This window comes from Anguilla rostrata, chromosome 4 (assembly GCF_018555375.3).
Source record: "Anguilla rostrata isolate EN2019 chromosome 4, ASM1855537v3, whole genome shotgun sequence".
Taxonomy (NCBI): Eukaryota; Metazoa; Chordata; class Actinopteri; order Anguilliformes; family Anguillidae; genus Anguilla; species Anguilla rostrata.
In genome coordinates, this window is record NC_057936.1 from 35669962 (window position 1) to 35690247 (window position 20286).

The following is a 20286-nucleotide window of genomic DNA, read 5'->3' on the forward strand; positions in this document are numbered from 1 at the left end:
CAGGCACCTCCACGAAGGAGTCGCTGATTGATGAGACAAACAGGAGCGGGGCCTTTCCAAGTCAGCGTTCCTGGCATGCGGAGCTCCTCTCTGCGGTCTGAGACCAGAAGTGGAGCACTGAGGAAGACGCAAGAAGTGCGTGCACAGGCCTCTTTCTGTGAATTAGGCACCATCCCGCCCAGACATTCTTCTGTCTGAAGAGCTCAGGGATAAGACGGAGGGGAAAAGCAAATATCATTCGATAAAAGCAGCGTTACTCATCCATGGGTGGTATTGGGAATGCCTCTCTCCTTTATGCTCTCTAGCCCGCCCTCTAATAATTTCACAACAAACTCATTGGCTCATGCATTTTTGAGGTATCGCTGCTAAATTAGTTCACCGGTGTTCTCGGTTTTCCCCCCTAATTGAACAAAATTTAGTGTCTTTCTCTGGTATGGTCCCTGGAAGAGGTGTACACACCTGGTCAAGAGTCCCTAGAACAGGGAGCTCATTACAGCACAGGCATAGCCCCAACCCTGGGGATTGTCAAAAATGACATTTTGCCTTCCCAAGCCACTGTTAATTTGCAATAGAATGACCAACAGTGTGATGGCTTCCATGTACGTGCCCATTTCCAGGAAGAGGGGAAAACGAAAAAGCACTATATTGATGTGCGAGATGGAAATGGAGGTGGGTAAGATGGAGAGGTTCTGTTCTTGCACGGTCCGGAGTTTGCCTCCCTAAGTCCATTCGCAGATGCGTGGAGAGGAGCAGACAGAGGCGACGGGCCGGGCCATCTGGCGGCGTTCTCCTCCGTGCACACGGATGTACAGCGTGACGGGCCCATTCCCATCTGAACCCCGTCGTAGGCAGACAGTGTGGGACGAGAGTCTTCCGGAAGCTCCAGAGCATGTGTTAATGCACAGGCCCCCAGCTGCTATTTTGAGGATCAGACGATCTCTCTCTTTCTCCCCTGCCTGCTGTGGTCATTGTCAGAGTGAAGGATGGACATCCAGGAGATACGCTGAATATAGGAAACAGAATTTTGTGTGTGGTGAGGGGACGGGGGGATGGGGTTGGGGGTAACGTAGCTTTACAACAACCTATCATTTTTCCAAATAAAGGCTAGTCACTGTCATTTCCTGAAAAGAAATTTAATTTAATTTAAAGTTTCTTAGAAACTTTTAACATTTTTTAGTTTCTGCATGACCTTCCACGCTCAGAGGTGGCATAGCTCAGTTTGGAAAAGTGCTCCACCTGCCATCTTTCTCTAACCTGTAGGATATCTCAAATAGTCTTTAGCATATTCTAAAACAACAACTCATGCATATAATGAGAAAAGGAGCTCATAATGGTTACCACATTCTGGTGCCTCGCTTTGCTGCAGCCAGCTAAGTGTTGCAGTGATAAACCACATGCACACGTCAAGCGTAGCACTCACTTAAACTAATGCTGCGAGAGAAGGCTAATTCCAGGGCTGTCATCCCTTTTCGTCTGTGTTTGGCCTTTTCCGCTGCCAGGATGCTCCCGTACCTGTCAGCACCTCTCTGGGGAAAGTGATGCTTTGCTCCGATAACCCACCCCCCCCCCATGACACCCCCAACCTCCTCAGCAGGCCTGTGTGGGGATTACATCATCCTCCCCGCCACCTACTGCGCAGACATGGCCGAACTGTAGCTGTACTTCAATCATTTGTCAGGCCTGAAGCCTTTTCGTTCCTTTTGGGGGTTTCTGGGTTTTTATTAAAGTCCCTGGAAGCCTGCAGTGAGTCGGGGCTTGTAGCAAGCAAGGCCCTTGTTCACTTGCGTAACATTATTATTGATTAAATTTGCAGTTCTTGTTTTTGCAGACGCTGCTGTGCTGTGTGGGACTTTACCACCGGGAGCGAGCAGTTAGCATTCGCAGTGCGTGAAGTCCCAGGGGCTGCTAGCTGTGCACATGTTGAGTTTCCTACATGGCTGTAAGATATTATCAGGTTTTGGAAAATGGGCATGCTGCGGTGGCAGCTGTGCAGGCCGTAGCAAGCGTGGCACGTGCCTTTGTGTGTTTACTCTGCTCGGGATCTGCGCTCGTGTTTTAGAGAGGAAAAATTGGAACAGGAAGTGACTTATTCGCCGTGTGATTAAGTCACTTCCTGATTGCGTTGCTGCCGATCAGCTGGTCGCACTGCGGCACACGCCATTGTGGGGTTCAAGTGGTTCTCTTCTGATGAAAGTCACTTCGGAACGTTCTCGGGTGTGTGCAGGGGGAAAAAAACCTCTGGCTTGTGTGCTGTGTGCTCATCCGTTCAATCAAACCGAGGCCCAGAGCCTCGCTTGTGTCAAGTTCCATTAACACGGAACGCGGAGGAATCTGTCTCTCTGGTCTTCAGGCCTGACGCACAACCAGGCACAGAGAGCTTTATGACTAGTTATGTCCAAAAAACTTGAGTCATTCCATTCTGGATCAAACAGATTTTCCTTTCTTGGTTTAAATCCTCGTCCCACATCCGCAAAGCAGCTCATGGTATAGTACTCAAGCTTTGGTTGATCCAAATCACCACAGCCCTGGCCATGAGGAGAGGCTGCTTTATTATTTGGGTGGAGCTATCTGGAAGGGCTTCAGTGGTTTTGAATGGCCCACATTGTGGAGCCCCCTTTAACCCACCAGAGGCAAACTGCACCAGCTGCCTGTAGTTGAGAGCGGTAACGAAACACTCAAGCACCTGCCTCCCCAGGCAAAACGGAGGGATTCGCTCTGACAGAGCCAACGAAACGGCAGCGCCTCAGACTCTGCTGGCAGTACGGTCGGCCAGCGCGATCCCGCGCGAGGCTTTGCAAATGGTGGAGCGCTAACGTCGCGTCCTCCGCGGACCGCACAGCATAAACAGGTGCGACCGTAACTTCGTCCAGACGTTCTCTCCATGACTCACACCACAATAATGAGCACATTAACAAAAAACAACACAAAAGGTGAGTAATGATACCTTTCTGTCAGCTGACGTAATGCGGTTGGCGTCGGTGTCCCATCAGGACAGTCATCGCTCTTTTCATTGGACCAATGGCAGCTTTTTTTTTTTCTTTTTTTTTTTTTCAAGGGACTGGCCGTACATAACTATGACCGTTTGTGCCCACGGCTCACCCACGCTGGGAAATCTGCCCAGACGCTTGCTGTAACGTGACGCCGTGACTCGAGCCGAGCCGTACATGTGCGTTATTGGTTATTGTGCCGAGGGGTCGTTTGAGTAACGGCGTGTTTCATTTTTTACTCGGCGAAGGTCCGCTCGGTCCTTTATTAAGTGGCTGTTTGGAAAGAACAAGCTGAGAAGAATGTGGCCTCTCTCTCAGCCCATCTGCAGAGTGCTAGCGGTTTCTCCGTGTTGTGGAAAGTATTAAGGGGATTGGATCAGATTTTTTTTCCCCCTCTTTCCAGCCCATAATTTTCATGCTGCCTTAATCTGTCTCGGGCATCTTGCGTCATATTCCTGATTTCATTAATCACCAAAAAAAGAGAAAAACCCCCAAGAAATCCTACGGCCTTGCGCAGAATTTGTATATTGGGTGTCTTTGGGTTGGGATTTTGGTTTAACTAGGATCTGTCATAGATGCAAAACTGCAGTCCTCATAAGAAGGGCACAGTTTTCCTTTTGGTACTGCTGGGGCTGGCTGTTAAAACTGAACGCTTGTGCTCTGAACCTTGTTTAAGGAAGCCTTTGTGGAAGCGGCATTGTCTGGATGAGCCGCATCTGATAGACTGGTCAGAGGCAACGAGCCGTGAAGTGGCCCAAACAAACAGCTGCATGTTCGCCTCCAGGCAGACAAGCATTCCCCCTACTGCAAATTAGCCCGTAAAACGAATTTAAAATGACTCAAAATCACAGCATGGCAATTTTATGTTTGGAGCTAGCCATGAAGGACCTGGCAGTAAATCCATCTGCAATTAATTATGTGGCAAAAAAAAAAGCAGATACCGCCAACCGCACTCTTAACTCTCACAACGACCTCTTGAGATGAGAGCGGTAGTTCAGTCAGTCCATTTTAAACACGCCAGGCAGAAATCGAGAGGCATGAATCAGGGCCTTGTTGTGAATGGAAAAACCACAGGTACATGACATAACTGGTCGTAGGAATGATTGGAAACACTTTTTTGCCTTCCCGAGAATACAGGAAAGACCTGACTGTGGCCCAATCTCTAAATGTATGCACCTGTTAATGCGCTCGGAGATCAATGTGAAAAACACATTTGAATGCCTAAACCCAGCGAAACTGTATGGGCTGACATGGCTGCAGCACATCAATCAGGCCTTTATGTTTGTGCCTGTTACATGAAAACAGACTTTTTAGTTCTGATTCTGAGAATGTAGCTGTTGTAGAAATTCCACCTACTCTGAAAATATCCCATTATCAGTTTTGATTTTTTTTTTTTAATGTAAATTTAAAAAACATTCTGGTCCCACATCCTTTGGCAGTAGGCGATATGCTAATGTGAACATTGGTGCTGTATTCTTTGACAAGCAGTGAATGTGGGGACATATTTTAAAAATGATTCATCAGGAGTATTGTTGGTGTGGTTTAAAAGAAGACATTTGGTGGGAAAAAGTAAATTTTTCTTTTTAGTTTTAAGATTGTTACAAACTCATACGCACACACGTACTGTACACGCACACATATACAAACACTCACATACGCACACGTGCGCACACACACAGCTTCCTTTTGCTCTCATGAGGGCGCAAAAGGACTGTGGTAGGCACGGCTATGAGGAGGTCATATATGTGTAACACGTCTTTAAAAATACATTTTTTATTATAATTTGCAGCTGGTCTGCGGAGGAGCTTCCGTCTCAGCAGGAGGGACAGGAAGACTAACAAGTCGATGTACGAGTGCAAGAAGAGTGATCAGTACGATATGGCCGACGTCCCCACCTACGAGGAGGTCACCCCCTACCGCAGGCAGCCTGGGGCCCGGCACAGGCTGGTGGTTCTGGTCGGTGAGTGTGAGATGGTTTGTGACCCGCTTACTGGGGATGTTGTGCTTGGCACAAGCCATGCCGTTACTCTGGCTCATGCATACAGACACACACACACACACACACGCGCGCACACACACACTCATACTCACTCACACACACTATATGACCTGAAGTATCTGGACACCCCTTGGTCTGGGGCTGTTGTTCTTGGTTTGGGCTAGGACATTTACAGTTCCAGTGAAGGCAATCCTGAGCTTTCCAACAGTTTTGGGAAGGCCCTTTCCTGTTTCAGCATGACAGTGCCCCTGGGCACACGGGGAGGTCCATATAGAAATGGTTTGATCGAGAACGGTGTGGAAGAACTTGACTGGCCTGCACAGACCCCTGACCTCAACCCCATCAAACATCTTTGGGATCAATTGGAAAGCCAACGGCCAACCTCACTAATGCTCTTCTGGCTGAATGGAAGCAAATCCCTGCAGCAATGCTCCAACATCTAGTATGAAGCCTCCCCAGAGGAGTGGGTGTATGTGATATACACACACTCACACATACATGCACACACAAACATGCACATGCACGCACGCATGCACGCACACACATCTGTATACATACTGTATACACGTGCACACACACACACACACACCCCCACATACACATGCACACACATACGCACACACTACACACACACACACACACACACACACCTCCCACAGGGACGGGTGCCTGATGTCATGCCAAAGCATATCTGTCACTTCAGCCGAGCTTCTAAGATTGAAATTTGAGAGTACAATATAACGGCCCAGTTGAGGCAGCCCTCCAAGGATATTATATAAAGGTGAACAATGTACAGTCCATGGTGAGCAATGTGGCTCCTCACTGGAACTTGGGTCCAGACCAGGGCTGACCAGGCGCTCCCTTACTGTGGACACAAGGCAGCACACATGCATGGACTTTGTCACATTCAGTCAGTTCATCTGGACTGTTTAAATGGCCCTCATTTTCCTGCCAACACATCAGGCCAGAGGAAAGGATGCCTCTTCCTAAACTCTTTTTTTTTTTTGATCACTCTTATGTAAATATTTTCAGTGAAGTTCTGTAATTTGGAGAACACCTATGGATAATTTCACGGCCAGCGAAGCGGAGGCGAGAGGAGACCTGCGTTGTGTTTTGGCTCCTTCCTTTTCTGCCCTGGAGTCCTGGCTGTTTTTTTTTTCCTTTTCCTTTATTTTAAAGCATTTGAAATCTCAATCCCAGAGAACCAGGAAAGTAGGCATGTCTTTCAAAACATGGCGGGAGGCGTCTGTGCTTGACTTGGCCCGCCGCCTGTCCGCGTCCACTGCGGCACATTCTTGTCATTGTTTTCCTTCACGTTTAAATCACCTCAAGGTGTTCCTTAGATTAGCGGTGCGGAGGTTTTAGGGGGAATAGCACTAATGTACGATGGAAATCTCTCTGCACTAACTTAGATGGCCATGCTGAAATTGACTGGTTTTCAACTGAAAATCTTTTCAAGATTTTAATCTGTGATTTAACAAAATGACAAAAAGGCTTTCCATTCACATAACAGAAAATGTATCTGCAACCAGATTGAAAATACACTGTAGTGTTAGCTGATCTACATTTTGATTGCAGTGCGCTGGTCTGATCGGATATAATTACGCAGCTGGTTAAAAAGTGCGCATTAGGCTAAAAGACATCTTACTGGCCCAGATGTGACTGTATCAGATCTGCTTAGCATTTAGCCTGAAAGTTCTCAAGTCCAAATATTACGAGCTGTTTCTCTAATGAGGGCCGTAATGAGGGTTGACTTTTACTGGCAGTTGTTTAACTCTGATCTGTACGTGCAGTCAGGGAAATGGATCAGAGAACATGAAATAAAATAAATTATTGCGAATCTATTGCAAAGATTAAAAAAGGGCCTTTATTAGGTTCTTTTTGATTTTCAAGGTCTGCTACTGTGTTGCATTGCTAAGGTTTAGCAAAACAACAAGACGCAAAGAACAGCCTGTTTCTCCTCAGACAGCAATCCCACCGGAGTGTTCTGTTCTGTTCTCCATAATGAATATGATGGTCTGCTTATTTGGCAGACAGTAGCCTAGCTTGGAATTTCAAATGAATGGGTGTCTGTGACATTTTAAGAAAACCCGCTGCAGTGTATGAGAAAGGAGTTACAGTGGCTGACGAGCAAATGATGTAAAAAGTGAAAATTATTTAGTGAAATTTGCGGAAGGGGACGTGTGTCTTTTTTCGTCGGATGGGTGTAGCCGCTCGTAGCGAGCTTTGATGCGGGGCGGCCTCCGCTGCCAACATCCTCGAGCTTCAAAGCGCGCGGCTTTGTCACCCCTAGCAGGGCTGGAGCAGGGCCGCTGCACGCCGTCTCACAGCTGAGATAGGGGCCGTAAAATGCATGCGTCGCCGCGCTCCGCCAACCTAAACACCTACAGCAACACTAAGAGCCACGGTCGGTGACGCATGCTATTTTTGTTAACAGAAGCCAGTTCCTCAGCTTTTTCGAAGTAAATTTTTAAAAATTAGGTCCCGTTTCCTTGTCCGAATAAATCACACATGGGCCTCGAACCCTTTTCTCAGAAACTGCTGAAGATTGATAGAGGTCTTTGCTTACCGTGTGCCGCTTACGCTGTAGCCAACCACGCTTCCTAGAGACTGCCGAAGGCTTTTGTTTCATTTTTGGGCCAAAATGGGATAAGTCTGCCAAGACTTTGGTTTTTCTCTTATCTTTCTTTTATCGCTTAATGCATGTGTGACTTCGGACATGCGTGACCAATAACAATGCATAAACGGGAAGGTAGGAATGTTTATTGTGGTCCGTGAAAGTGTCGGTATGTGGCAGAGAAGATAAACCTCCATTAAAGTCAGTTGAGTACCATTACATTTGCTGTTGCTTTTCTGACCCATATTGATCAGTGTTCTTTCAACAGGAGGCTTGTTTTGACAGATAACAAAAGCAGTGATTCTAGGGGGTGAATATCCTCACCAGAATGAAAGGGCGTAGTGTTTAAAGGGCTCAACATTAAGGATTTTGTCAGTGTTCTGCTTGCCCCAGGTACATTTCCACTGGCTCAGCTGGCAAAATAATTCTAACTATGTTTTTTTAGGACACAGACTATTTGCATTAAAGTGTCAGAACACCAATCTATAGTGCTGGTTAAAAAACATATTGAATATGAACATTTTACAAGTTCTACTGGCAAATTATTGACAAGCTTCATCTTTCTGATCGGTTTCGACCAATCGCAGATGTGAGTATCCTTATTGTGCCCTGGTTTGTTCGATGAGCCTCTCTTGCCCCCCCCCCCTTATGCCAGTTGCAGAACATAGTGTTTTTTGTATTTTGTCCGGAAAAACTCCATGAATAGGAACGCCCAATGAGACGAGCACATTTAATGGATGATTAGAATGGCAACTATTCCAGGAATCTCTGTTAGTGTCAATGGCCCGTTTGAGCCTCTGCGCTAAGGGCGAACACGCACCGCACCTGAGAGAGACCGAGCGGTCACACTCCGCGATCTGTTCTGCATCCCTGCTATTTAGAGGCACAGACACCCCCAGCTCTCCTTAAATTAATATCATATGGATTCTGGTTCTTACTGAAGCGACGCAGCTTCTCGGGAGAGCAGAGGTTAGGCGCAAGAGCTCCGAGGGCTTGTGTTTTGGAAAAGTGCGAGCCTTTGGAACCGCAGACAAATCAATATTGCGCCCCCCCCCCTCCCCCCCGCCCTTTTCCTCGGGCCGTGGCGGTGGAAAACCCATCTGAGTAATGGGCCTGAATCCTCGTTGATTTTTCAGACTGTTCAGGGAAACGCTACAAAGTCGTCTCTTGGCAGGATTTGCGAGTGTCATTTTTTATTATTTTTTCTTTATTTTCTTTTCCTCTGCGCGACTTACAGTAGTGAGTGCTAAAAGACGCTAGGCCGTGGGCTTCACGCACTCCCCCCAGTAGCCGGCGGCGAGGGGCCCGCTGCGCCGCGCGGCATCTGTAAACACCATCACACCCCGCGCTTCGGAGCCCGGGCCAGAGAAAAATCCATCAGCGTCCGTCCGTCCTCCAGCCGGCCCCTGTGGAAAGCTTCGCATTCCTCCGGGTTTCTGGGCCCCCGTCGTCGGCTGCGGTTTCCCTTCTCGTCATCGGGGATGTGTTTGCGTTAATCGCGAGCCTCGGTGCGGGTTGTGTTTTTCCTTTTTTAAAAGTGAAACGAAAAGATAATTCTTCTCTGTCTGTGTCCGTCCCGCAGGGCCGACGGGGGTGGGTTTGAACGAGCTCAAGAGGAAGCTGCTGATCTCGGACCCGCAGCATTTCAGCGTTACCATCCCACGTGAGTCCTCCACCTCGCTGTCACCTGGGGAGGTCCGTTCTGAACCCCCAGCCCACCTGGTGCACTAGATGTGAACATGTGGAAACCTGCTCAAAACCCCCCTAATCTTCTCATTACTGCAAAATTACCAAGATATTCTGTGAGTTACATTGAGGAGCACTTGCTTTTACATCAGTGTAGTATGGGGACATGGTACTATGGGTCATGCAATGCAATGTAATGATATTTTTGGACCAACATGGTGACTTAGTGTTTAGAGAATCCAAAACTGGAACCACAGTTGATGAGCCCACGGTCTCAGTTTCTCACATCCTGCATCTTGGATGTTTTTGGGGCAGGAATAACAAAACCATGTGAGATTCATTACAGTGAATATGGAGTAAAAACATATATAATAAATGCATGTGGCAGTAGAACACAGTTTACAGACAGTTCAGTTCAAGCCACTGTGTCCAAATACAAACTATCATACTGAAACGCATGTTCAATGCCAGGGTGGCTGCAAAGGAAGCTCCTAATGGGATTGCAGGGATCTACATGCCACTCTGTATGTCCTTTAGCTGAGATTTGTGCAGTTGATGGAGGGTGTACTGTAGATGTGCATGGGTGGTTGGTACTGAGTAATTTACAGGCCTATTCTCAGTCTGGGAGGCAGTGGTGCTCGAGCAGTGGAGTGTTTCCTCTTGCGTAGCTGTCCGACAGCCCCAGAGAGCGGGGGAGCCAAGCTTCTCCTGCGTCCTGAAGACATGCCATTCCAGTGCCTCATACTCTGGCTCTGCCTCCTGCTCCTTTTTCTCTATAAGGACCACATGACGGCTCGCCATATTCCTGAGCGCTGTCCAACCGCGGTGCTCAACGGAGACCGCGGCCGCTGCCATTAGGAGCTTTTTGGGGATCGGGGGTTGAGGGGCAAAGTCTTCACTTGGCGAGGTCTAATGCCGTCATGTTTAAAAATTTAGTGTTTTTTATGTGTTTTTAGCAAAGTAACGAGGTAAATTGTATATTTGGGGATGGTAAGGGGGGGGAAAATTGTAACACTTTAAATTAATTGCAGTGTTTGTTCCACACAAGTGCATAATAGATGTGGGTTATTCACAGTCTTCACTGCATTTATTCACACTTGAAATGTCACTAGTATTAAAACCCCATTGTAACTTTTTCCTCCACATCTGTTAATTGTTTGCAAATGTAACCTACATTTGTCTTTCTCTTATACAGCACAGCTTGCATATAAGCTTTGTCCGAGACAGGGTGTTAAACTTTGGGATTTATTCGAAAGAAAAGCAACTCAGAAAGTATTTATTTGTTAAAATTGTTGCCAGACTATATTAATCAGGCATATTTAACACTTACTGTTTGCTGGGATCAAAACAAAAGTGTTACCGTACTTTACCCCTTAATCAAAAAACCAAAAACACCATTGGAGGACTGGTTCATGTTTCGCATTATGATTTTTTTTTTTGCCCCATGAAAATATAAAACAGCCTCCAGCCAGTAACACTAGGTACGCAATTAGTGATTAGAGCAGAGCGTTGACGATTTTTGATTGCGTTCCAGCCTTACGGTTATTTTCCATGATTGAATGCGTCACTCAAAAACGAATAAATTGAAATTCCTTTGTTCGGCTGTGAGTATTTCCTACGCCGCGGAGCAGATGCTAAAAAGCATCTGTGCCACTCCTTTCAGCGCTAGGTTGGAATCTGCCTTTGTGGCCCTGCCATCAGAAGCATAAATATATACAGCCTCCATGGCTCATGACAACCTGTCAGCGATAGAGCTGCTTTTCAAAAGGGCCCATGCATTTAATTCATTGATGAGCGAGTTATTCTTTGCAGAAGTATCCCTGGAAAGATTTTACGGAAGGGAGGGGGACACTTGCGCTCCCAGACTCAAATACATATGGAAAAATGTGGCCCCGTTTGCCCGCGAGCTTCCACAGCCCTTTTTGCGTGGTGCGTGACCCCCATGTGGTAAAAGGACGCATCTTCGACAGAGCGCAGTCCTGGCACGGGCAGCCCGCGGACGGTGATAAACGTTTACGGTTTGTTTTGGGTCTGGTGGGGAGTGTGCAGACCATTAGCCCGGGGGCAGGACTGCGTGCACCTCTGACTTCTACGATTCCTGTTAAAAATACTAGTAGCATTTGGATGCCCCCCCGTATGTCCACCAGAGCCACACTCAATGAATTAAATTATTAGTGTTTTTAATAGCAGAAATTTACAAGCAAGTAAATATTGGTGTTAATGTTAATGAAGGCGTAAAAATAATGTTGCCTTCTCATAATTTGCTTGTTGCGGCCATAAGGTACTTCGACTGTTCATACACTATGGCTCAATTCTACAGACAATGTGTTGTCTGGTTTTAGCATTCCTGTCTGCTGTTTCAGGCTCTCTAGATGTTTTATGGATCCAGACAACATGACTTAAAAAAATAAAAAATTTCCTGGTCCATTTATTGATATGGATGCAATGTCTCTATGTAATTGTTATGAATATTGTCCATGTTTTGTGACTTTAAAAAAAATTATATACTAAAACTAAAGTGCATAATGTCAGGGTATTGATCGGTGTTATATATTAGTAGGTACCAGTGTTAAAGTCGTTTCAGATATACATTCACTAAAGAGCTTTACAAGGTGTGTCTGAACCTTACTTTAACAACTATTTACTGTCTGCTTGCATATTGGAGGCAAATGGAGTGGAAGGGTTCCATTTTTCTAGACATAATATAAATAGTTTTCACTTTGAAGTTAAATCAGTAGTAGTTTGTTTGTGTCTGGAATGATGGTGATGTTTACATGCAGAGGGCTTTAGTTGGGTTGTGTGGACAGGTTGACTGACCCTGCTGTGACCGTGACCTTGCCATGACCCTGACCCCTGTCTGCATCCCACAGACACCACCAGGGCTAAGAGGAATCAGGAGAGCGATGCTGTGGAGTACTACTTCATCTCCAAGCACCTGTTTGAGACTGACATCCACAATAACAAGTAGGTAGAGCGGCTTCCTCTTCCTCTTCCTCCAACTCCAGTGTGGGCTTTCTCAGCCTTCTCTCATCCAACCGCACGGCCCCTTTTGGGATCACTATACTTCTTCTTTTCCAACCTGTGCCATCTCTCCTCTTTTTCTTCTGCGCAAACCTCCATGTGCAGTTTATCAGCATTCAGCGCGGGCACGTGTGCGAGAGGGAGAGGAAAAAGTGTGAGTCAGTGTGTACAGAGCATGCTAACACCACCCAGCATCATCTTAACTGCCAATTAAAAGACTTGACGTGGTCAGGCCCTTGTCTGGCCTCAGTGCGCGGGTCACAGAGAGCTTTTTTCCATCGGTTGTGGCTGTGACAGGTCCGTGACCCGCTCTGAGAACCCAGCCAGTCAACAAGTGCATGGAATCGACATCACAAATGATGGATGCTTTTTCCTCCCCGTTTTGGCCGCAAAGAGGAAGCCGTTTCCCCGTGTGCGTATAGAGTGTCGGGGTGTATTTTTAGGCGGTGCATGGCACGGCGCAGGCATGCGATGTTTTTGGTAAGCGAGAGGTAAATGAGAGAATTGCTGCTCTGTGGCTGGGCTCTGGGGACAGGGACACAGGGGTAATTATAAGGCGCAAAACCAGAGGCGGCTTGTTTTTGTTTTGCTTCGTTGCATGCTAGCAGAACAATGCGCCGCCGTGCCCTCAGCCAGAAGGGGAGAATCTCCTCTGAAGCGCCGAGATGCTGACCCCTGTGACCCGTACGCTCCTTTCCCAAGGAAAGCCCTGAACCTGCTAAAAATGAACACTGGCCACGGTTCTCCCATTTAGCCATAAACCACTCAGCAGGCTGGATGCCTTGCTCAGACCAGCACAGGCTGAACTATAGCATTACTATAATGGACAAAGTTTTGTATCAAAACAGTATGGTCACATTTGAATGAATCACATCTCATTTAATACACATTGATGACAGTTCACAGTTTCTACATAGGGATATGCAGTTTTGGAATTCTTTCCACGTTCTGTCTTAAAAATGATTTCTCTAGCTTTGTTCTAAAAATACTAGTAGGAACTTTATTAAATTCATCGATATGATTGAGCAGGATTATGTGATGGAAAAATGTTTGTTTTCTTTAAGTTTGCTCAGGAAATCTAGATTAAGAAAGACTTGGCATTTGCATTTAAAAATAACGTTTTTTGTTTAAACAAACAGGTGTTACTGATTTAAAATGTAACAGAAGATTATATAAAATATTACTGTGCCAAAATGTCTGGAATTGTGTTCTGAAGAAAGCTACAACTTACTCAGTGGTTGAAAGAGTTCCTTTCTGTAGGTTTAAAGAGTGGAAGACTTGTGTACTCGTCGTAGGGTTTTCATGTAATTATTATAATAGTTCAGTGTACAGGAATTAATTATATACACTGTTAAGAGTCAGAGTTACTCCCGACAAGAAGTGAGTGTGTGTTTTTTATGGTGGTAGGCTACACCCTTTTCTTCCTGCATTTTAATTGATATGTTGGATATAAAATGTTTTAACTGGCCTGCCTGACATAGTTTGCGATGAAAGGTTTTTTCATAGAGGCAGTATGCTCATGCTATATTTTCTGCATTGATATAGTGGGGTTCATTGTCTTAAAATGACAAAACCAGTCATGTAATGACAGAGATAAATGTAATATATGTAAATGTAGCAAATGGTGTGTACATTAAAAATGAAAACTGTTACACATGCTTTTATGGAATAGGGCCTTGAAAAAGCACAATGAAATCTGCAATGTTAGAAAATTAACTTTGTGGTCTCTTCCACAGGTTCATCGAGCACGGCGAGTATAAGGGAAACTACTATGGGACGAGCCTAGACTCCGTGCGCTCTGTCCTTTCGAAGAATAAGGTGTGCCTGCTGGACGTGCAGCCCCATGTGAGTGACTGACAGCGCCCACCGGGCACCCCCTTCGTGTGTCAGAGGGCAGCCCGTGAAAGAGCCATTGTTCAGTGGTGCTGTTTTTTGCCTGCTTGGCACCACTGTTTTGCCCCTATCTCATAACGTGATCTTGCGATTTTTAGTGCCCCCCATAGCCGTCCTCCACTCAGGTAACCCGGTCACCACTCAAGGCTTTGAGAAACTAATTTTTGGAATGGTTACAGCTCACTTTAATTTCAATTGAAGATGATAAAGAAGATTTCTGAAAGTATTGAATGAGCTCTTTAGCTTAGCCAGTGCAGGTCTGAATGTGGACTGTGCCATCAGTGGATTATGACCAGGAGACCCAGGTGATGGAGCACGTATGACTGTGCCCTCCTAGTGTGGGGTGGACTTCAGTCAGCTGGCAATGCTGTGGTTACTGCTGCCTCCTAGCAACTCCCCCGCAGCAGGGTATCAGTTTCCATGAGTGACGGATGCCATTCTCCTCTGATCAGCATTAGCTCTGCTGTAGTATACTGTGAGTCTTTCAGTGAGGAAAAGAGTTTATCAGTGGAAGGCCCATGTTTTAGCTGCAGCACTCCCTGTGTACTTATCAGCAGTATGGCAAGTACATACAACTAGAAGATACACATAACCCATAAAGAAGTGTTTTCTATATTCATTTTTTTTTAGCTCACGGTCAGAGGAAAGACATCGTTTTGGCCCTGAAACCTAATTTTCGCTTTCCACAGATTGGACCCGAGCAGCTAAATTGATGTAACAGGGTTGTGATGTCAGTGATGGGCAGTGTTGTGCGGATCATTCAACATTGCTTCTTCAGGAATATAACTGTAATGATGTATGTGTGGTTTTAGGGCAGATCACTTTTCCCAAATTGCTGTGCCCAGATCATCCCGTGTGCGGTTTGGGTGAAGCGTGTTTTTCACACGGTCGTCCCGTGTAGTCTCCTTGTCGTCTCGGGCCTGGTCGTGTTGTTTAGCTCCTGTTGAGTGAAGGCCTCATAAAAGTGCCGATTCTGGCGGAAAAGCTCACCGCCATGTTCTCCCTTGCGTCCGGCGCGGTAGGAGATGGCGGTAATCGCTGCCGATGCCGCAAGCTTCCCAAATGTGCTCCGTCGTTCACGGCTTCGCCGCGAGGGAAAGAGGCCACGTGTCTCGTCGGCACCATCATGTGAGACAGAGGAGCTGGATTAACTCAGGAGCATCTGTTTTACAGTTCAGTCCCTCATAGTGTTTTCCTACAGCGACACAATACTATACCTGTAGCTCAGGGTTAACAGTTGATTGATGCCTTTACTTGTTGGTGACAACGCAATTTGACGTTATTAAAGAGTGCGAAAAAAGAAAGTGATGTGTTTTTGCAAGTTTATTGAAAAGTCTATTTTCAACCCCTGATCCAATTTTTTTGTTAAAATAAAATGCAGTGGTACCAAACATACAATATACAGGTCTTCATAAGCACAATTTTTACAATGAATAGTAAATACAGAACAGGGCCATATAGTATGTTTCACGGTACATAGGGAAACGGTTGCAGTAGATGCAGTTTTGACAGATGCAATGTGTCAACAAACCTTAGTTAAAATGCTTGTATTTTTGTTTCTACCTCAGCCAGCATTTCACTTTACTCACTAAACACATGAAAATGGGCATTTTCTTCATTTTTAACCTAACACTGGATGACCTTGCAGGTGTTGTATTTGCATTTCCCCTATTGGTAACACTACTACCATATTGCAGTTTGTTAGGAAATTTGCTAAAGATTAGGGTAGCCAAGTCGGACAGACATTTCAAACCAACTTTCAAAAAGGAAAATTCAGTACAACTCTTTTTTGTTTGTTCTTTGCATGTTGCAGACCGTAAAGCATTTGCGGACGGCAGAGTTTAAACCATATGTGGTTTTTGTGAAGCCTCCACCGATAGAGCGTCTGCGGGTGTCCAGGAGGAATGCCAAAATCATCTCGAGCAAGGATGACAAGGGATCGGCGAAACCGTTCACGGTAAGGCACGAAGGGGTACAGGTGGGCTTTTGGGGGTTTTGTTGTCAGCATTGTTTAAAAGCAGCACGTGCAACGACACTGTGGTTGTCAGCTTTTTTGTTGTTTTTTTTTTTGTGGACCAATTTTGGCAGACGTTGATGGACCACACGCTAACACCATATTACACAAGTGCACACGAGAGAAAAAACGGCAGCCCGCCATGAACAGACTCCGGCTGACTCGTTAATTAATTACATAGAATATTTCTGATTTTATTCATTTTTTCCGTTATTGAAAAATTCATGCTGTCATGTTTTTTCATTATGGCACAATTACACCTTCATCAGAACGTGATTCTGAATGCACGTGAGAATCTTAAACACGAGAATACGGTAACATGGGTTTCAGTTACACATACATCTTATTTCAGTGTAATCAAATTTCTGTCTATCAGGAAGTGCACCAATCCTTCTTTTGTTTTGATGCTTTTGGGTAGTTTAGCTTTTTGCTTTCCGTCACAAATAGATGTAGGCCCGTCTCATATCTTTCCTTCTTATATTGTCTCTTAAAATGTTCATCAGCCACTTTAAGACGATTGAATACACAAGTTGTCTTCTCTTTCTGGAACGCAAAAATTTATGAAAGCCTCCCAGTCATTCGTCAGCACTGCCGTGTGACTTCTGCAAGCTTACTATCAGCTTATAATTTTTAATGTGTTTTAATTTCTATAGTAACCTCTACCAGACACACACCGCACAACTTTATCTCTAACACAGACCCACAGACAGAATTCCTCAGCCATGATCACAGAAGAGATGATGCAATCTCGCACACCTTGCGTACTCAGTTCAGACCCACATGAAACCAATTACCGTGACTGGGGGCCCCGTGTCGGGCACTGATGGCTTTCCCAGTCTGTGGGGTCGACAGCTCGCGTGTCTCCCACCCCCCCCCCCCCGGCCGGCGCAGGTCTGTGCGGGGCCACAGCGAGGGCCGGCCCCGCCGTCACGGCGGAGACTTTCCACACGCGAACCGCCAAGGTCGCCGTTAAACAGCCCCACGGGGCGCGGCGCAGGTGCGCCCCGCCAGCGGCCGGGGTCCTCGCCCTTCGTCCCGCGCTGTCGCGGTCGCTCCGCTCTGCGTTTCGTCTGCTCCTGTGCTTCTTCTGTTACCCCAGGCTCATTCACGGGCTTTCATGTTGAAAAGATTATTTTGCACGCATGCACAGTTCACCAAGAGTGTGGTCTTCATGCGTGCTGATGGCCATATGGCTGGAGATATTAAATGGTTCCTGGGTGGGGGTTGCCGCTCGTTTAAAGAGCTTTAGCTGACAGTAAATGCTTGAACCTAATGAACCAAAGTTCATCATTAGCCGGTCGCCATGCCGCTGAATATAATCACCTCAGACTCACCCAGTCAGTTCACATACTAAACAGAGTTTCGAGTAAAGCTCACTTCTGTCTCTTTCTAATCAGTAAGACAGTGTATTTATGTGGTAAGTGTCTTCAGAGGACTGTACTAGATGCAAATTTCAGTTATTGCTCCTATGAATAATTTGCTTTGTAGATATTTATACCTTTTTTCTCCCCAATTTGCTATTGTAAATTGTGTCTTTCGAGTTACCACCCGGCATACTCTCGTCAACCCGCCTCTTGAGGACTCCCGATTATGACATGGCTGCTACTGTATAGCCCCCCGCATGCTGGCAGCAAGCCCCTTTTATGGACTGAGATCCTAATTTTATTAACAGCTTAATTATGTAGTTCAGTGGAAGCCCCTTTTTTCAGTTACCATCATACTGTAAAGTCATGCTGAAATGGCGCATTTTTAACTCCCTCAACTTCACCGCATCAGGCATCTGCACTCTGCAATGTTCATTGAATCACATATAAAACGGTACAATATACTGTGTAAACAAGTAAACAATAGTAATTTCTTCCATTTTTCCTGACCCCCCCAAAATATAAATTTTCAATAACTCATGGTAAATGTTAAGATGACGTGCCCATTTTGTGAGATCCTCATCTTAGTGTAGTATTAAAATCACTGACAGCATTTTAAAGCAATCATATCTCGGTTATTAGAAGTCTGAGAGAAAAAGCATGTATAGTGAAAAAGCACAGATGTATCTCATCCTCGACCTGCTGTCCCCCCCAACACCCCCATAAAAAAGTAGAATACAGGAGTCTGATCTGTTTTAACAATAAATAGGTCCCTATGTCTGTTCAGTCTATGCAGGCAATCATGGGCAGGAACAGTCCTTTCATTATTAAAACAGACCAGACGTTCGGTTCTATTGTTTTAGCCTCAGCGTAGCTTATGATGCTGATGTCATTTTAAAGCTACCAAAATACATTCGTTTCAGTCTTGAACTCAATATAGTTGTGGGTAATCACTGCCGCAGGCCTAGTCACATCTGTCTGTGGCAGCTGTATCATAGCCACATTATGTTTGGATAAATACTGTATGGTGAAATTCTGATGCCAGACAAGAAAGAATAATTTAAGTTGGCTACGAAGGCCACCATTTTGGTGGTTATTGTCTTTGTAGACTATACCCCTGAAAAGCAACAACTTCTTCAACAGTATAAAGGAAGAAAATTAAACCTGTTTAAAAATTAAACCCAATCCCCATCCAAATCTGGTCTTTTTAAGAATTGGAGAAAGAGAAAGAAAGAGATACAGAGATGGAGGTAGAGAAGCAGGTGCACTTTTATTTGAATAGTAAAAACATTTTTTTACTTCATGGGCCCAACAGGATGTGTAAAAATAAAATCTTCTACTTATGACCAGGCATTGCTCTTGATAACTTCTCCTTTCATTGGCTCTGAAAGATGGAGAGACATTGTGAGTGAGAGAGATTGTCGTTAATATTTTTGTCAATACAGGCACAATGTTACTGCATTTTTAGGGATTCATGAATGTGGAAAATGTATGTAGTATATTTATCAGCATTCTAGTGAGGATATGCCCAAGGAACTTGTTTTCTGTGTTTGGCTTCCATTGGTTTCTGCTTATGATTTGATAGCATTTGAATTGAGTTGGAAATTGAGATTGAAAGACATGCACCCAGCTAATCACCACACAGCTAATCACCACAGAGCCGGTAGTCAGGCACTTATTTGGAACTTAATTGAGTCCTGCCAGCATTGGCCCGTAGTCTGGAGCTCTGGTAGTCGAAGGCCAGCCCTGACTTCTTGAGTAAAGCCACTTAGACCGCTGTCCATCGTGGGAAAGCGCAGTGGTCAGCTCAGATCGCTTCAAGTGGAACATTGAAACATTTTCCCCTCAAAGCTGAGAGAGAGGCATATGATGCTAAAAAAGGACCTTTTACTGAGTGGACAGTACAAGTGGTCAGCTGGCTTTAACCACGTGAAAGAGAGAGCAAGATCTTTGATGGTGCTCTACTCGTATTGCGTGATGTGATTTTAAAGTAATCCTGTTTCTTCTCACTCTCTGTGTTCAATTTCCTGTTGCTTAATCAACAGATATTAGGGGGAAAAAAACTTGAAATTTTGCAAAAGTAGCCTCTGGCTGTGGTTTCCAATCCCAGAGGACTGGGCAGGGTTCTGAACTTCAGTTTGTAAGGCTTGCCATGAGCATGTTCGGAGCCTTGCGTGTTTGTGCCTTTGGCGTGGATGGATCGTGTGACTGTCCAGCCTGAGGCCTGAAGCGAAATGGATGCGGTGTTCCTCTTGTTAAAAAAGGATAGCTAAGACTCACGTGAACACGGCCTTGTTTTCTGGGCGCCTGATGGAGAATGTGGCATTAAAACGCAACATAAACGGGTCATTATGGCGGCTGACGTGGCAACTGCACTGTGGTTGGACCATTATTGATGTTAAGAAATGGGTGGGAGAGAGTGACCAAAAAGCGGAAATTCCAACTATGAAAGAAGTTTTGAAACGTATATAATCATCGTCCCTTGACCTATATCCTCTGAGGAATAGCTTTCCTCGGAAAGGAGTAAATGTCTCTGGTGGTGATGATGGAATATGACTGAAAAATTAGGCAGATGTCTGAGGAGGATTGTTGAGCGTGTGGCGTGCGCAGTTCGGCTCCTTAGCAGTGTCTAAACTGAGCCAAAATTGAAATTAACACAGTTGACCCCAGACTTCAAAACCTGTCAGTCTGTTACCACTGGAAAG

The 20286-nt window shown here is 45.5% G+C and overlaps 1 protein-coding gene across 4 annotated transcripts in view; it reads left to right on the forward strand.

The window, feature by feature from the left end:
- Positions 1 to 20286, forward strand: part of mpp7a (MAGUK p55 scaffold protein 7a) — a 127914-nt gene that overhangs the window by 105325 nt on the left and 2303 nt on the right. For all 4 annotated transcript variants that reach the window (XM_064332406.1, XM_064332407.1, XM_064332403.1 and 1 more), the window contains 5 exons: positions 4777 to 4947; positions 9186 to 9266; positions 12160 to 12253; positions 14047 to 14155; positions 16017 to 16160. In XM_064332406.1, coding sequence (XP_064188476.1) covers positions 4777 to 4947; positions 9186 to 9266; positions 12160 to 12253; positions 14047 to 14155; positions 16017 to 16160 — 599 coding nt within the window. The remainder of the gene's footprint in view (positions 1 to 4776; positions 4948 to 9185; positions 9267 to 12159; positions 12254 to 14046; positions 14156 to 16016; positions 16161 to 20286) is intronic.